This window comes from Myripristis murdjan, chromosome 23 (assembly GCF_902150065.1).
Source record: "Myripristis murdjan chromosome 23, fMyrMur1.1, whole genome shotgun sequence".
NCBI lineage: Eukaryota > Metazoa > Chordata > Actinopteri > Holocentriformes > Holocentridae > Myripristis > Myripristis murdjan.
Genome location: NC_044002.1, coordinates 16,731,281 through 16,750,681, shown reverse-complemented (window position 1 = coordinate 16,750,681; position 19,401 = coordinate 16,731,281). Strand labels below are relative to the sequence as shown.

General features: G+C 44.1%; 1 protein-coding gene across 1 annotated transcript; it reads right to left on the bottom strand.

Moving 5' to 3' along the window:
- Positions 1 to 8,989: 8,989 nt before the first annotated feature.
- Positions 8,990 to 14,032, bottom strand: pim3 (Pim-3 proto-oncogene, serine/threonine kinase). Its single transcript, XM_030046056.1, has 6 exons — positions 13,522 to 14,032; positions 13,135 to 13,244; positions 12,934 to 12,984; positions 12,401 to 12,764; positions 11,303 to 11,479; positions 8,990 to 10,819 (listed from the first exon to the last, which is right to left on the bottom strand). Exons 1-6 carry the CDS (start codon positions 13,607 to 13,609, stop codon positions 10,617 to 10,619), a joined length of 993 nt encoding a protein of 330 aa, XP_029901916.1. The 5' UTR covers positions 13,610 to 14,032; the 3' UTR covers positions 8,990 to 10,616.
- Positions 14,033 to 19,401: the final 5,369 nt, after the last annotated feature.

Sequence of the window (19,401 nt, the reverse complement as noted above, 5' to 3'; positions counted from 1 at the left end):
ATAAACTGGCCCAGAAACTACAGCAAGCCTTTTGAATTCCAGTTTATTGACCGAGGGGCATAGAGGCCTATATTCTTTCCACTTAGCAGAGCGCAGACCTACTGGCCTTGTCACTGAATATTACAATTCTCTGAACTTGTTGGCTGGGAATGCTTCACACATTATACATCCCATTGCTATACAGAGGAGAGAGAGGCATGCATGAGATAACAATAGATAATGGAGATAGATTATTATCCTACACTTTTCTTTACAGTCGATATTCAGACTCATTTTTGCAAAGCCATTTCTCCTGTTCCCGGAGTATAGGACAGTCCATGCACCATTTGGTTACATGGAAAAAAAAATCTCTTCTTTAAGCTACAGGCTGGATTACTTGCGCCTGAACCTCAACCTGTAAGGAAGTCAAGATGCAAAGTTCACAAATATTGGTTTACCTTGAGGATTTTACCTCGTTCCTTGATCACAGATGCAAAATATGCAAATATTTAAAGGAATAGTACAGTACAGTACAGTTCCTGCTCAGCTATTGTGTTTCCAGATCAGCCTCCAGCCACAGAGTTTGTGTTTCAACATGTACTTCTTACTGATCAGGGTCGCAAGAGGGCTGGACTGTCCATCACATCTTTTTTTTTTTTTTTTAACAGCAAAGAAAAAAGAAAAAGAAAAAAAAATCCATCCAATTCCACCAAAGACGTCATGCAGCATAACTCAAATGTACTGTAGGCAAATTATTGAACTGTGGCAAGGCTCTGTTGGAAGACTCTGCTTGCCAGTGTAACTAAGAAAATACTGCCTGTTAGAAATCTAGAGGAGATAACGAGGTCAACATTGAACTTTTGCACCCCACAGTGCCATTGTTCGGGTTGCATTGCCATTATGCTGTATAAGCTGTTTGCAGACGTTTGATGAATATTTAAAGTATTTTTAGTAGCTGTGAAGATTCCTGGTTCCTTCTTTTTGCCCCGGGGGTTGACTTCCTGGGCCCCTGCAGCCAAGGTAGTACTCGGTCAGGGTGGATAAGCTCTATGACACAAGCAGCACAAATGCGAACAGGGTGACTAGTGATTAGTCACTGCTGTGCCAAAGCCTTCGACATTTTCCATGTTTGCAGTTTTGTCAGTCACACAAGAATGACGAGACACCTCTGCATCATTTGCATGTAGTTCACTGTTCCTGGAGTGAGCTGGAAAGGCAAACACACAAGAACTTATGGCGCTTGCTTGAACGCTTTTCCAAGAGCAAGACCTAGAAACTTTGGTCCTGGAACTTTTTCTTGTGTGTGTGGAAAAGGGCCAGATGTTATCTCCACTTTAAAACCGGATTTCGAAATCACTGAATTTGATCGTTTTACATCAATCTGGGACCTCCCCAAAATCTGAAACGCAGGCTGTCCTCGGTGACCTGAGCTACTATAGCATAAAAAGAGACAGAGTGTAGCTGACACCAGAGAGTCACCAAGGAGCACAAAGACACCTCAGCGCGGATGGAGAGACGCATCAGTGGAAGAGCGCAGTCACTCATCCATTTTTACAGGTCCAGGGACATTGTAGACAAGATCTGCACTCTCTCAGGTTATGAATTTTTGATAGCTGCAGAGCTGTCCTGAGTGCAGTGAAATGCTTGAGAACCGAGGTTTTGCAACAATGCCTGACTGACAGCGACCAGCAGAGCATCAACCATGAGAACATTCAGTCATTCATTCCTCTCTGTTTTTTTTGTTTTTTTTTCCACGTACTTATTTCTGGTCAGGGTTCCAGGGGGCTGAGGACTATCCCATGATACATTTGGCAGAAAAAGAAACACTGTGGACAGGTCGCCAGTCCATCACCGGTCCAGCGAAGGTAGACAGACACACACTGACACCTACGGATTATTTCAGGTCTCCATTCTACCTGACTTGCATGTCTTTTGACTTTGGAGGGAGAGCATGCAGCACCTGGAGGAAACTTTGTGTGAACACAGGGAGAACACGTACAGGCTCTATACGCTGTAGAAAAGCCCGAGGCCATCCAACCTGGAAACGAATCCCACAATCCTCTTGCTGTGTGGCATAACCTCTAAAATGCATTTTATACTTCAAGGTAAAAGGGCCTATGTCATGCACCTGCCCCGAAAATCTCAACTATGCATTAAGTCGGCGTTAAGTCCCACACTCTGAGCACACACATCAAAGCGGAGGTATGAAATCTTCAATGTAGGCTAAGTGCTGCCACGTTCTTTACATTTGCACTTAAAGTTACACTCGACTATTGAACATAAGTTAGCATGCTGCCCATATGACTGTGTGTGGAAACCTCATAACTTCTCCTGTAACTTCTGGTGATTTTTTTTTTTGCTTTTTTCACTTTAAAGGATTACATGGTCCTCCATTTGGCGGAGAAGCTTCTACCATTATTGAACTAACTTTGGGTAAACCCCAAAACACACTGATCAAACAACAAATGATGCTGCTTTTCAGAAAAGCTGACATTTTGCAGATACGTTTTTGCAATATATAATATAATCCACTGAGAGTATAAAATATTAAAATGATAATACTGACCATGTTGGTTTCAGGCATACTGAATAAAATGCTATCAACTTGCTAAACAAGGGATGATTGGAGCATCGTTTCAACTTGTATGGCGCCTACAGTGGTTTTTGGTTTTCGTTTATTTTCATGAAAGCCGATCAAAGAGTCGAGCGCTGACTTGAAGTACGGTTTGCTTCAGGTTACCGATCATTTACAACAATCTTGTACAGGAAAATTGCAAAGAAATTATTGATGAACAAGCTATGACGTCACGGGCGAAAAATTTCCCCAAGGTACTTTCCTGTTTTCATCGGCAGAAAGGAGTCTTCTCATCATGCCGGACACACAGATAACAGCTGCGGGGCAAAATCAGCACCGGATCAATGGGTTCCTTTGATCACATTACAAGCTTGCAAACAGACTATAACTATATCTTTTTTCTGTCTCACACAAACACACTCTCCCTCTTTTTTTTTTTATCTTGTCTAATCCTTCTCTCTCATTTCTGTCTTGGCCTTCTCTCCATTCCTGAGTGACTCTGTCGCTCGCTCTCTCTCTCTCTCTCTCTCTCTCACACACACACACACACACACACACACACACATACACATGAGAGGTGATATGATGAGTGCTCTGACCTGGGAATATTAAGCTGTTGCTGTCATCCAGGCCCACCTGCTGAGACCTGTGGTTGTTGTTGTTGTTGTGGAGCCAGGCAACAGAGGTGCTCAGGACTAACTGGGGTTGATTCTATTAAATCCGAGATCTGTGTGTGAGTGTGTGTGTGTGTGAGAGTGTGTGTGTTTATATTCACGTGTATATCTGATGTCACGATACAAATGATGTGTTTGTGTGATCTCCCTGTCTTCCTCTCACGCGTCTCACGGTGAGTCTCTGCCACTCGCTCATGAAAAAAAAAAAAAAAAACACACTCCAGCCTCCATGTTTACAGAGCAGACACACAACGTCTTGTCGGCCCAGAACAATGAGCTCCTTCACGGTGCGTGGTGACGGCAGCAGGTTCCCACCAGCCAGGCGGCCAGGTACTCCTCTCTGGCACGGCTCGTACTGAACGCTGAGCCGTGCAGACCAGTGGAAAATCCCTGCGGAGGCTCCGCTCTGGGTAAAAGAGAGCAGGAGGCCTCCAGGGTAAGCAGCCAGGCATCCTGCTCCCACCTGATGTAAATACACAACACAAGTAAATGGTTTATGACAGAGGCCTTATGCAAAATAAATAAATAAATAGATAAATATGATAAAGTTAGCGGGCGGGAATGCAATCGATCATCTTCCCTGTCTCCCTTTACCCCATTGTATCAGGCCCATTGTGTTAATGTGGCGGGATGGGTATTCCTTTGTGGAGCTCAAACCGCCCAAAATATACCAATGTGAACAACTCAACCGCAGCTGCTCTTTCCGAAGACAACAACAAGGATACTCCACACAATCCACACCTCTTGGAGGCAAAGATTTTGGATGATTTTGCCAAAGAACGCTGGCAAACTGTATCCATCCGCCCCTAAGAGGTGAAAGTCAGAAGCAGACTGATACGGTTTGACAGCGTTCTCCAGGAAATAGTTCCCGGTGATGAGTTATGGGCGAAGTGCTGCAATTTATCATGAGGGATGTGTGTGCTCGTGCATGTGGGTGATGTATGCATGTGCATGAGTGCATGCGGAGATGTAGACGGGGGAGCGTGCCAGGAGCTCACCTGGTAGAGCGCGCACCACTTGTTAAGGCAGCAACCTGGGTTTGAAGCCAAGCCCAGGACCTTTGCTGCATGCTATCTCCTCTCTCTCCCCTGCCTTTCCTGCCTCTCTCTCTCTCTCTCTCTCTCTCTCTCTCTCCCCCTCTCTCTACTATAACTATCAAATATAGCAGAAATACCAAAAAATTATCTTTAAAAAAAAGCATGCATAGACAAACACAGACTCACAGCATGTATGCATACACACAGACTGCAGTATGTATACACATTCACCTCATGCATACAAAAGACCACATGCACTCACAAGGGGGGTAAGATTCCGGCACTCACACACAAGCCTGCACACACACACACATATACGTACTGTCTAGAGTGTAGTATCACTGCCTATAGTGTGATCTTCCTCCCCCCTTCCCTTGTCATGGTGCTGGCGCTCCAGTCTGTGCCGCCTGTGTGTGTGTGTGTGTGCCACCCACCCACCCATCTGCGCCCATCGGGGCCCTCGGGCCCAGGGTCCATCTGGCATCTGCCTCCGTGTCTGTCGACTTGCCATCTACGACCGCCACCACCGACGGCCCTAACACGCCTGCACGTTTGATCAGAAAATACAGAGAAATACAGTAAAGCTCTGCATCCCTACTGAATGGTTAAATATAAGAAAAATACTTAAACATATATAAATAAATAAACAAAAATGTAAGTCAGTGCATCCTCTAAATATCATTTGTAAGTGAAGATGAGATGAGCTTTATTGATCTCAGAGATGAAACTGAGTACTCGCCACTATGGTTTGCAATCAATAGTGATCTCAAGGCATCAAAAGCATTTGAAAGGTATAAAAAAAAAAGCCTCAAAATGATTCGTTCCTCTTACAGAATTCAGGCCTCTCTCTCAAATATGAAAAAGAAAATCAGCATTCAGCAAACAAAGGTATAGGAAGAAAAAAAAAAGCATCATTGTAAAATCATTATCAAAAAGTGCTGCCTTCAGTAATAATATCAAAACACTTGCACCATCCAGCCCTGTTCACCACGTTAGCATTTCTTTTTCTTCCATTCCCTGCACTAGATCATCATCTCCTTATGTTTTTTGCAGCACCAGCAGCCATGATTCACAGCGTATCCTAACGAGTCCACCGTTAAAGAGGCTGGTTAAAAACAGTAGGACTGCGTGTTAGTCAAGAGGTGGCATTTGCTCTCCACCGAAATGACAGATCGAGGCACTGAACGACATCATAAGTAATCAAGGAGTAAATCTGCACAGTGGATCCATGAAAGGAGCACGCAGATTTTTTTTTTTTTTTTTTTTAAAGAAAGTTGAAAGGAAATAGATGATATCATGTCGAGGAAATTTGCTGTGTTTGGTGTTAAATACAGTTCAGTGAAATAAGGACAATCAAAAGCAACCGTCTATCAAATTCAGGATAAAATAACTGCAATATGGGTCCAGTGCCACTTCAATAAACTTCATTCCAATTCTTACTGATGATAAAAGTCCTAAAATGTTCTTACAAAAGTGATTGACAGCAGAAAATTAAAACAAACGGTGGCACTCAATTAAAGGTAAGCAGGCAGATTTAGCCATTGGTTGAAAAATCCTCTTACAAAAACACTTTGACACACTGTTTCCTCTGAGATTTAAGAAATAACGGCTGATGAACACCACACAGAGTTTTTTTTTTTTTTTTTTTTTTTTTTTTTTTTCCACCCCTTTTGGACCTGAATTGCTCAAACATTGTCTTAATTGGTGGCGGCGTATGATCTTTTAATAGACTTCTACAAAGTTGTGGAATCTTTATGGGGTTTAACCAAATGACAGTGATGGATGATATTAACCAGCCTGTGGGATTGGACCTAAACGGGGGGAGACAACAGCTTGGCATGAGCCCCGCATGGTGAGAGCGGACGGGGCCTCCCTCGTTCCTCGGTCGAAACAGAAGGGGCTCCTGATGAAGACAAGTTGCAGGTCATTTGCATGTCAAAAGCCCGGAGACACAAAGACAATGTGGGATTACCCCGGATGCTCACAGAAACACAGATGTTAACATATTGAGACTGACATCACATAATCACTTCTACCTCTATCTTTTATTACGGGACGGCGCAGGGCTGTGAAGCTTGCAGGACACGTTTCCACGATGAAATTCACGCTGTGATATTTCAATATCAGGGCTGACGGGCGTCTCTCATTTTCTCTCAAACGAATGCAGTTTGCTCCTGAGTGCGGGAGTAAAACAGGCCAACATTTTGAGTTATGAAGGGTTAACACGAGTACAAATAGCTTGTTATCCGTGTACTAATCCACCTATTCAAGAACATAGGTGAATATAGCCAAATAAATGCTTTTGTCAGTCAAGATAACTTGGCATTGCGGCTTTAAATTTCTTAAATTTCTCGAGCATGTGGAGTTTGTTGCATCTGCTAGATATATCAAGCAGAAATGTATGTTCCAGGGGTAATTAAAACGGAAAGCCTACTCCTTTTTCCCAAGCATATAAATCAATCCCTTCATCGTGAATTAGATCCCTGAGAAGATTTAGGGACCAGCTGTCTTATGAAGTCCTCAAGTACCCATATGTCTCCATTTCGGTCGAATTGGAAGCAGCCAGTCAACACTAATTGGATGTGTGTAGGCGTCCGGGTGAGCCATCAAGATGACTTTTTACACACAAGTAAGGATTTTCGGCATGAGGTTGTGTAGGGGTGTTTCCCGTGAGAGGCCAACAACGCTCATGTCGCTCCAACCGTCTAAATCTGCATTGAGAGTGTATTTAATGCAACAGCGGACGTTTTATGCAAAGGTGTGGAGTAGGGGTGTGAATTTTTAGCTTACAGCGATACTTCACGTTCTTACCCATATAGAGGTATTTGCAAGTCTAACAGATCCTCCGAGTTTGACCCGTCAACCTCTTTCCCGTCACGAGAATGAGCGACTTGCTTGTGAACTGGTGGAACTACTTTGTGTCTGTATCACTTGCAATGGCTTCACCTATCAGGTGTGTATGCAAACATACAGCGATGAGGGGAGCTGTGGCGTAGTGACACAGAGAGAAAATAGTTCCACCCATTAGCGAGGCAGAGGGCTGGAAAAGAGCACTGGCATGAGTCTGAAAAAAAAACAAAAAACCCTGAGTTGTTGTGCATCCTTCAAAACATTTTTCAGTTTTGGATCGCCGCTCAAAATCAGGTACACTTCCTTCATCTTGGAGACAAACAGTCCTGTGGAAGCGTTCATTAAGGAGCCGATATGTCAAACATGGAGCATCCATTACACTATAAGGATAAAAACCTATGACTAATAATCTGAACTCTAAATTTTACATCAATCCACAATTCACCAGTTTATCTTTTTTGAGTTTCTGTAACATTACTCATTGTTTAATAATAGGTTTTTTATGAACTGTCAAGGATTTGAGCATTCATTCACTCTATTTATTTATTTTTAGCAAATCAATACAGTTGAATCTGCAGAAATAATAACTGATGCATTGCTGAATGAGTCATTTCCCCCCAAAATATAGACGTATTTTCTATACACAAACACGATCTGTCTGTCTCCATAGTGAAGCGCTTTTGTTATCATGCTTGTCATTATGTGGATGAATCATTATATGCTGCACATTATGATGGAACAAGCCGTAGAGGGCATGAGGCATCTGTATATTATTGAGACGTGTTGATGTTTCAGCTGCCGCCTGTTCCCTCTAATAACCGAATAAAGCAAATGAAAAAGCTGCTTTACAATGTCGGTTTATGGGCTTTAGTGTGGGCAACACTTTGAGCTGCAGTGGCATGTGATTACAGGTAAAAAGCTCTTGGTTTATGTGTTGGGAGCTGCTGCCAGGACAGCAGAGGACCCCTGACTCACCAGAGGGGGCAGCACCTCCCCAATGAAACATTATTTCCAACTCCACTGGCTCCTGCTTCCTGGAAACCCTCGATACACACACACACACACACACCACGTCATCAGCCCCTGTTACTCATGGCCTTTCTGAGTCCAATAATGGAATGACTTATGTTATTGTTATTGTACGGTAGGTAGGCAGGCAGGAGGCATAAAATGGAAAAGCAATTAGTTATAGTTTAGGTGTGTGTGTGTGTGTGTGTGACGATGCATAACGTCCCTACTCTCTTTCTCTCCGTCATGCCAGCATCACTCCCTCTCCTCCCTCGGCCCTCGAGACACATCTGTCTCTTATTAGCCCCGTGGTTTCTGCAGGTTGTCATCCTGTTAATGGCTCCTGTGATGTTTTGCCTCGACCACGCCGACTGTCATGTCACGTGTAACAATATTGTGATTATTACTATAGGCAGTGTAAATGAACGGGACCCTTAACACATGCTGCACTGGACATGTAAATTAGCCTTGCCCAGCCTCCCGAGGGAGCGCTGTCTACGAGATGATGGGTATCATATGCTGGGGGTTTTATAAGATGTTGTACAAGGCGGCGAATGAAGGGCTGATTTCTTAAGTGTTATATATGCAGTTCAAGGGAAATATCATTTTCTGAAGCTGACTATTCAGTATCTCTAAAATCTAGATGATCCAACCAGTAATGTGCTATAACCTTGCCAGCTAAGGACTTCAAATTACAGTTTTACACCGGGGTTATTCTTTTTAAAGAGTATGTGTTGCTGTTTTCAAATGATAAACATAATTTTGGAGCGAGACATGTACAGTTAAGCTACAAATGTGACCATTCTTGATGTATGTTTGTGTGCGTCAGGTTCAAAATGATCAATGAAACACCACAGACCGATTTCTGTACAAAAAAAAGGGAGTTTAATTGAAACTTTTGTATCAAAAAATAGCAATATCCATCCTCCACAGCCACAAGTCACACAGCTAAACTGAAAGATCTTGAATACGAAAGCTCTACTCCACCTGCTGTCTAGCTTTCCATGAAACTCAAATGGATTTGACAGTACAGATGTGTCCCAAAAACAGAGATGGATTTTTTTTTTCCCAATATTTTGCCATTCAACATTACCAACAGACTTTAAGAGTAGTTAAATAACATTCAAATGCACTTTCAAATTTAAGTAAACCTTGTTTTATTCCGTTTTACATCGACAACTGCTTCAGTGCATCCTCCACATCTCAAAAACTCATGTCGAAATGTAAAAATAGTTACAGGAATGCAAACAAAAGGCCAAGAAAAGATATGCGAATTTTGGGGGTGGGGGATTTTAAGCATGGACAAGAAATAAATAAATAAATAGCCACAGAGTGTGGAATGTCTACATGTTTACAAATAAATTAAATGTAAATGGGGAGGAAAAAAATGTACACAAAAAAATACACACTGTACAATATTTGTATTCAAAAAGAAAAAGAAAAAGAAAAAAAAAACATAACTGAGTCCATGAATATTGCATTGATTGTGCATTTCACACCCCAAACCCTGAGGGAGGCCAGGGGCGGGGGCCATGTAGTGTTAAGCGGTGAGATGGCGGGAGGCAAAAAGAAAAGAAGATAAGTCAAGAGGGCCACACACCCTGCAACAGGCATTGGTGGGGGGAGAGAGGGAGAAAAGGGTGGGGGGAGGTGTGTTTGTGTGTGTTGACGTTTTGTAGAGACATTCAGAAAAGACAGGATCCAGTTTCCAAACACCTGTTCAGGCTATAGAGTGAGTGAGCAGCGTTAAAGAGAGCGACACAGAGTTGAGTCGAGTGTATTTCAAGTATTCCATTGTCAGAAGAGCCCCCACCTCCTTCTCCTCTCCTAGCTAATGCTATCTTAGCCTCTCGGCTGGCGGCTGGTTGGCTTACAGTGATAGAGAGGGAAAAATTGTGTTGTGCCCTGCTTCCATCACGGCAAGGTCTACTCAGCCGCCGGGCCGTGGGCGATCCAAAAACAGAGTTGTTGACGAAAGCCCCCACAAAAGCAGCTTTCCAAAAAAAGGCACTCCAAATCAAAATTAAAACATTTAAATAAAAGGGTTTCTCCAAGCTCTATGAGAGCAGCCATGTCTGAATAGGAGGGCCTTGCCAGCTGCATATTACCAGCCTTGTAACAAAATGAATAAAATACAAAAAAAATAAAAAATAAGGGGGGGAGGGGGTTAAAATAAATAGTGCTGGTAAGACCACCCAAACAGCAAAATGTTCCCCATTAGGAAACAAGTAATGAATTGGAAAAAAAAAACTGGGGAGGGGGAGAAATAAGATAAGGAAGAACAAACAGTAATAAATTATAAATTCCCTACAAAAGAGGAAAATTAAAGTACATTTTTCTTGCCGGTCCAGCTGAGTTAAGCCCCTGGCCACTGACAGGCCATTGGGGCTACAGGCTGCTGGCCTTTAGTCCATGTCACTCCCTCCGTCCCCACCCCTTGACAGCCCCACCCCATCTTTCCCAGAATGTCTATTGGGTCCGCCACCTCCACCCTCAGAGGCTCTCTTTACTGGAGCTTGTGCTTGATGAAGAATCTGTGTCGATGGTCCTGAGGCGGATGTCACCGGCGGCGGGCTCCTCTGACGACTTGGGGGACTCTGTTATTGCCCTCATCCAGGGGTGGTCGCAGATCTGCTCCAGGGTGGGCCGGTCTGAGGGCCGCAAGGCCAGGCACCATTTGATCAGCTGCTGGCACTCTGGAGAGAAGAGGGGACAGTAACAATGATGAGCATCAAGAGGTTCACTCAGCAGCCTGAATGGAGAACTGGCCAAGTACTGTTTGTCTGTCTGTGGCTGGATTACATGACTCAGGATCAGCTGACCCAAACAGCTTGTATGGCTCTACAAAATCCTAGGGTGTAGGCATCACAGCCAGCCAGCGTAATAGGAACCAAAATCCTTCATTGAGTAACTCCTCTTGTGTAAGCAACATGACTGCTGTGTAGGAAGGGAAGTAAACTCAAGCCAAATTCTCAAAATTTTGCCTGCTGCTGGGTAAACATCTCTACTTGCCATGTTGGCAAGTTATCCCCTATGATTATGGAGAAAATCTAGCAGATGGGTAAAATACAAATAGTGAATGTGACCAGTGAATTTGGGCATGTACCAGTCACTGTGGCTAGAGGGCAATAAAGTGAAGTTTTCTGTGCTGGTTACATGTGCTATCTCAGTTGACCTACCAGCAGAAATCCTCCTCCTGAAGTAGAGCTTCCCTCTGAGGATCTCCTCATCCTGCTCGAAGGGGATGTCTCCACACACCATGTCGTATAGCAGCACGCCTAGCGACCACACGGTTGCCGAGCGGCCGTGGTATCTGTGGAAGCGGATCCACTCTGGTGGGCTGTACACTCTTGTACCTAGATGAGACAGAGAGAGGGGGGAGAGGGGTGGGTGATGAGCTTGTGTGTTGTGACATTTAGTATACTGAGGGGAGGGGGGTAGTTTATAAAGGCTTTGGGAGGGCATCTGCACTCGTGACTGCTGACTAATATCTGGGAACAGTCAAGAGACTCCACAGAAAAAAAGCAGAGAATGATTAGTGCATCTGTGTCTAAAATGCCTGAGTCATGCTAGAAATGCTTTCCTTCTTTCTTTAGCCACAAAACACTGAAAACTGGGTGACCTGCCTGCATCTCCTCCCTCCCTCCCTTGCTGCCCCCTCCCTCCGGGAAGGAGGAACTTGGATACCAAACAAAAAAGCGCAATGTGAGCCCATCACGTGAACAGCCGACTCCGGTTTCACAACAAACAGATGTTACGTGGCACTGACCTAATACCCATAAACTGCGCCTCTGAGTCAGATTTTAACAAAAAAAAAAAATAATAATAACAACCGGAAACATAAAAAGAACTCAGGCTAGGATAATGCTTTAATGGAGAGTTATAAACAACACAGACACGTCAGGGGATGTGAATCATATCTCGTGACTGATAACATGCGCGTCATTCCAGTAAACAGGGGAAAACTTTCATTTTGGGAACACTGATGAACACTGATAAGAGCGATAAGTCGTGAGACCCTCGTCAGGGAAAACCCTCGACCAAAAACAGACCACTGCGTCACAGCCTGGTGAACGCCTCCATATCTGAATATAGCACAGCGGAGCATCAAGGGCAAGTCGTCTAACCAAATACAACACAGCCTACACGATTACTCATCTTTCAGAGCAGCTAAAAAACAGCTTATAAAATCAAGTGTGAGGATGAAAAATCCGAGTCATAGCAGTTGTGTAAGTGCAATTCACGTGAGAGGAGGCGGGGTGGTCGCTGCTGCTTACCATCGAAATCGGTGTAGACTGTGTCCTTGAGAATCGCCCCTGAGCCAAAGTCAATAAGCTTGAGCTCCCCGTTGCGTAGATCCACGAGTAGGTTTTCGTCTTTGATGTCTCTGTGTACTACACCGCAGCTGTAGCAGTGTCTGACCGCCTCCAAAACCTGGCGGAAAAAGCCCCTAGCCGTCTCCTCGTCCAGGGCGCCCTTCTCGGTGATGAAGTCGAAAAGGTCCTTGACGAGCTCCGGCCTCTCCATAACGATGAGCCAGCCGTCAGCCCGCTCGTAATAGTCCAGCAATTTGATAACTCCGCGAAACGACGAGCTGACCTTTTTCAGCAGGAGGATCTCCAAAGGCACCATCGCTCCATTCTGCGTAAAGGGAGGAAAAATGAATTAATGTTTTTTTTTTTTTCTTTCTTTTTTTCTTTTTAAAATAACATGCACAGCCACCCCCTCCATTAAAACGCACATCGACACCCCCCACCCATGAGCCGAGGGAAAACCAAAACAAACCGCACTGATCGGGAATAGTACTTACAATTGTGCCCCATTCGGTCACCCTCTCCTTTGCGACGTGTTTCACCGCGACCTGCGAGATAAGAAAGGTAAACAAACGTAAATAAGCGTTCAAGGAAAACCACAGTGTATTTCACGGCGTCAAAGTGCTCGTGTTCTGGCTTGATGGCGCCACATGCAAGATCAAAACACAACCCCCCGACTCCCATATCCACGTCCTTACCGGTGCGCCATCAGAAATCCGGCTACCGGCGTAGACTGTGCCAAACCCCCCGCTGCCCAGCACCGATCCCACTTGGTAAACCTTCTCGAAAGGCTCCTTCTCCACTTTGACTGCGAAGGAAAACGAGCAGAGTTAGCAAGCGCAAGGCTTTCCACAACAAACCAGCGAGGTCAAGCTTAGTAACGTTAGCTAAGTAGCTAGTTAGCTTTCGGAGCCGGTCAGCTGCTGTGCTCCCAATCCACAAATTTACCAAGCAATCGGCGTCTTACGCGTTAAAACTGCGTGTTCACATTAGCGGGTTTAATTGTTAGCAGTAGTAAGAAGTCACTTTTCGCTTGTTAGGGTTACAGATATCCGTTTAACGTAACGTAAAAGATAGCAACCTACCAGGCTGGAGTTGTATTTTCACCGGTAGATGGTCCATACTCGAAGGGTTGCAAATGTGAGAAAATGAACCAAACTTTGACAGCAACATATTCAAGCACAGAGCCGGCGTAAACAATCCTTGTTCACTCGTGAGAATAAACTTCAAGCCAATACAGTGTAGGAAAAAAGAAATAATTCAGTCGCAAAAGAGGAGGAGGTCGTGGTGGTGCGGACCGTCTTGGCTGCAGGCGAATAATATATCCAGTCCAGTGCGCCAACTCCACCGCACCGCGCCCGTCAAAGTCGTGTCACGACCGTGAAGTCGTACACCGTTTCCAGAAAACCGGCATGAAATAGGAATAATGTATCTCGACTCGTACGCTTCAACGAGAACAGTCCTCTTAAATAATGAAAAAAGAACCGAATAGTCCGATGTATACAGCAGCCGTAGCGGCAGTATAGTGCGTTTAAAGGTCCTCCGCAGTGTGTTATTATCCTGAAGAGTGGCCGCTGTCTGAGCTTTGGCGCGGTCTCCCCAAGCCAATATTTTGACGCGTAGTGGGATGGAGATATCCCTCCGCCACCAATACAGTCGGTACTTTCGTTGTTCTAACGCGCAGAAATCGCCAGCGCAACGCCAAATCTACATCTGCGTGAAACAACACGGCACGTAATATCATTTTCTCCGGTTTGTAAGCGAAAAAACGACGTAAAAACGTTATGCACCGCGCACTACTTTCTCATAGTACTAGACGCCCCAGAATTCCTTGTCTGGAAGATTTGCAATGCGTTCACTATCGACCCGGAGCCGACAGCCAATCCGATGGCGTATATAAATACCGTGTTTTCCAGTTGGACCAATCGAGAAGGAGTCATTATAATAAAACAGGCATTTGAGCGCACGTGGCGGCAATTCTGATGCTCTCCCCTCCCTTTTCCTCCGCAGTTCTGCAGTGAGTGAGAGGGAGAGAGAGAGGGAGAGAGAGAGACTTACTTTTAGTATGCCTCTGTCAAATTATACTCAGTTATGGAATCTGTGGAGCACCCATACTTACTTGTCTAATCTGATTACCTTTGGGCTACTTTAGATTACCATGCTCTCCTAAATCCACAATTAACAGTTAAAAATGAACATGAGCATCTTGTTGTTCCTGTTTAGCATTTATAACATTAAGTTGAATATGGTCATTATCACTAACTGGGAGTAAAGATTGTTTCAAGAAGCTATTGGCAGTTTGTATTGATATACAATACTATTTTTAAGTGCTCAGAACTCATAATCAGATTACTGACTTGCAGATTGCATAACCGTTTTCTCACAGTTGCATTTGCATGATTCCCTGTGTTTGATGGTATGCAGCCGCTCAAGAAATGTGTATGCAGTCCAAAGCACACCTTGTAGTAGGCTGTTACAGTGTGTGAAGAAGGTAAGTTAACACAAAAATGTCATGCATTCACACACAGACGATGAAGCAATATAGTATCACGATAAGAGCCAAAGAAAACCAAGGCCAAGGATTGCAGTGCCAGCTGTTCTACTTCAGTAGATTTTTTTGTTTGTTTTTTGTTTTGTTTTTTTCCAACTATACTGTTACACATCTGACATGACCTTGGCTTTCGCTGAACTTTCCACTTTTTATTTATCTCTTGTGTGTTCTGATAACCTGTGTGTGTCTTTCTGTGTGTCTATGTGTGTATGTGTGTGTGTGTGTGTGTGTGTGTGTGTGTGTGTGTGTGTGCAAGTGAGCACTAACCAAACAGAAACAGTGAGTAACATCAGAGAGTTGCTGGGAACCTTATCTTACTATAGGGCTGCCGACTGCAAAATTATGTAAATGTACACACACACACACACACACACACATACAGAGAGTATGGGAACAGCCTCTGGGTTAACCTGCAGCAGTGTTCTCTACTTTGTATGATAAGGTGGAGCATTTCATGTTTTTAGCACGACACATGCATTGTCACTCATACATCTGAAAACGTATGTGCAATGGCTTGAGATAAAACGAAACATGCAAGTGCTCGGATGCATTTACATTTTCAGAGATAAAGCATGCTACATGCTGATTGTGTGAGGGCATGTGCAGCAACCACAAGGGATGATTTGCTTTTGTGGTACAAAAACATTTGCATAAATGATAGAGTTAAATGGCGCCTTGGATCAGACTTCAAAGAAAATTTGTTCAACCCTGCACCATGTGTTAGAGACAGCCAGCTCCTTATGCATACAAAAAACCCTTGTATCTTTCTTGCATGATCACTGTATGGTTGCAGGTTTATTTTCAGAGCCACTGTGGCTCTGACCCTTGCAGTTCTTGCCATTGTTTGCTTATTATGCTGCTGATCTTGGATGTGAAGTTTATTGTATTGTTGCACTCGGTCTGCTCTCTGCTGGATCTGAGCGTCAGGTAAGGGTGTAAAATATAAACAGTGAAAACTTGCATAACAGCTCACACGTATCTCACCTCCACTTAGTTGATTTTCAAGGCCTACTTTCAAATTTTAAGCGTGGCAAACAAGCATACACACATTATAATATCAACCACAGGAGTTTAAACAAATGTGTGGGATGTTGATGTATTCTAGTTCAGTCATTTTTTTAAAGGCGGGACCCCAGGGGTCCTGGAGGGGCTTCCTGGGGGTCTTTAGCAAAACAAGGAATATTTTAATTTCACTATAATTCAATTCACTGCAACTTGTTACAACACAAAAAACAGATGAATGCTTATTTTAACATTATGATTGAATCTCACTACTTTGAATCTATTTTTTGCGTGTTCAATATGGCACTTAAACAAAATGTCTTTTCATAAAAGGGTCCTTAGAGGAAAAGTCACTTCAAATGGTGCCCAGAGTCTAATGAAAGTCAGCTTGGGGAACATGAACATTTTTGAAAACCCCTGTGTTTATTTGAAGAATAGAAAAGCAAGTGATGTTATTTCATAATGTGAAATTTCTCCTCTCCTCTCTTCTCTTCCAGGTATGTTCCTGCTGTCTGCTGTCAGTGAGCAGCAACACACACACCTGTCTCCCACAGATGTTCGCCACCTTACAAGCATCCAACATGGCATAATGATGGCATGCAGACAGGATAGCTGTTTCCTCAGGCAGTGATTTTAAACACACCTTATCCACTCGCATTTAGCAGAACAACGCCTTAACAGGTGAGCACTTTAACCAACGGAGCTCTCGCAGTGTTTGTGCAGCATGCCTCATCCTGCACGAGGATCAGCCGAGTCGTATGAAGTATTCACAATTATAAGTGTTGCCTTCTTTTGTTGTTTGTTTGTTTGTTTGTTTGTTTTCTTCCAGTTGGCGCTGTGAACCGGTCGAGAAGCATGTGAGGCAGTCAGCCAGCCAGGCGTGCTGACAGCCGGAGCGCAGACAGCTGTTTTGCCAAGGCTTCGTATGAACGTGAGCTATGCGGTTGTTCACTGCTCTCATGGGAAATCATCATCAGGGCTTTTATTTATGTTCACCAATCCTTTGATGTGTGGATGTAGGGAGAGAAGAGGGGGAGAGACACAGACAGAGAGAGACACACGCAGAGAGAGAGAGAGAGAGAGAGAGAGAGAGAGATAGTAGAAGTAGGCTGGGAGCAAGAGAGGGAAAGAAAACTGGCTTGCAGGCTTGTGATGAGCTGTCACTGTCCACCATTCTCTCTCTCTCTCTCTCTCTCTCTCTCTCTCTCTCTCTCTCTCTCTCTCCCTCTCTCTTTCTCTCTTTCTCCCTCTTTCTCTCTCTTCCTCCGCGTGCCTGGGATGCCTCCCATTTTCCTTTGCTCTAATTACTGCCTTAGGAAACTGTGTCAGCGAGCTGAAATAGTTTTGATAAGAGGTCCGGCTGCGTTTGCATCTGTAATTTGATGGGTTTCTTTTGGGACACATGAAACCAGACACACCAGAGGGTATGTGGCCACATCAGAGCCATGGGGTCGGCCGAGGTATTTTTAGTCCCATCACGCTAGTCCGGTGGCAGCCACATCATTTTGGTAAGCCACCGATTGAAATCTATCCAGCTTGGTTGAGCTGGTGCTCTCTGCCAGGGATTGGTGACTTACTGTTGAGAATTTGTCATGCATAGTAGGGTGAGATGGCTGGACATGTGCACTGGATATACGTACAGTATGTTCACTGCAGGCATGTATGGGAGTGCCCTCTACAGGGGCGGGTCAACCTGAAAAAGACGGTGACAGCAAAATACAGAGTGCAAGATTTCATGCACATTATCTTCTTCTTTATCTGTTGGTGTAAAAGACATTTATATAAGAGCGGGTTGGGAGATATTTTTGTGAGTTTTGTGTCACGTGCCACTTTAGATAAGTGACAACCACTCATACAAAATGACTGATAGCGACATTAAAATCCATTTTCCGAAGAGAATGTGTAATTTAAATGGCTGATTGGCAAAATAATAACACTTTTGCAGACCGGATCCTCTATATTTTGGAGATATTGAATGATAAACTTTAGGGGATGATTTTTTTTTTCCCCAACATACTTGAAACGAATGCCCTCTCATTCATTTTTGTATGATTTACAGGAGCAAGTTGGCCTACAGACATAATTTTTCAATAACAAGACCTATGTTTGAACATCATGCCCTGCTGAGGTGTCCTTGAGCAAGACACTGAATCCCTCCCAGCTGCTACAGGGATTAATCAAGCGTTATATCACCACAGACAGATACTTTATCAGCCGGTGTGTCATGAGCAGGTAAGATAGCGAAACGCAGCATAGTAGAGATATTCTCATTTGAGGCGAGTGGATAAAACATAAACTTTCCTCTGGGAGTCTGCTCCTGGCCGGCTGCACTGGTGCTGTTCTGGAGGAGGTGACGGTGCTGATCATGTGTGCTGCGCGCCGGCCAGGTCCCTGTGTGGATTACTGTCTAGATCCAGCATTATGTAACGATGTCAGCCTTGGTAATCTGTCAGACACATTGCATAACTGTCAGATAGATTGTTTATTAGCCACACGACCGAGGCCGGTGAAATTTGTTTTCATAGTTCATTAGCTCCCTCTGTGTGTTTTAGCCTCGCTCGCACCACCAGCCTCACACTCCGGACTTATTGTTTAGACAGGATCTGGTGTTTCTACTAATATTGAGATTAATATTCACACCGAGCGCGTTCTATTGGCGACACAGAGAGTGATAGCCCAAGATTGTATCTGTATGCATGCAGAAGTGTGTGTGTGTGTGTGTGTGTGTGTGTGTGTGTGTTCAAACAGCCTGATGGCCAGCCAAAACGTCAGGGGGAAACAATAGAGAAAGAAAAATGGTGAGTGTGTGTTTAATATTAGGATTTTTAATAACGATGATAATAAATATGCGCATTAAAGGGACAGTTCACCCCAAATGCAAAAAAGATCTACATTTACCCTCTTACCCCGCCCCATGCAAATCTATCCGTCCACATAGTTTATGTGTGATTTGTTGAGGCATCCACTCTGCTGGCTGCTTCCCTGTCTCCCCTCACCCGAGGCCAGTGGGGTTGGATGGCTGTTCTTTTGTGGAGCTCAATCTGTCAAACATTTACATGTGAAAAACTCGGCAACAGCTCTTTGTGGAGATAATGATACAGATAACTCACATAATCCACAGCCCTCGAGGATCAAAAGTTTCGTTTGGAACTTTTTTTCCTAACAAAGAATAGGAGCACAATGTACCTATTTACATTGAGGGAGTACAAATTTGGGGTGGATGATCTGAGCTCAACAAATGAACAGCCATCCAGCCCTATTGTTTTGGAGTGCCGGGAGACAGGGAAGACCGGGACAGACTGGAACCTCGCTGGATCTGGATGGAAAGATTGCACAAGCGGTAAGTGGGAGAATATCTGTTTTTGTATCTGAGGGTGAACTTTCCCTTTAATGTTGTAAGAGTCGGTGTCGC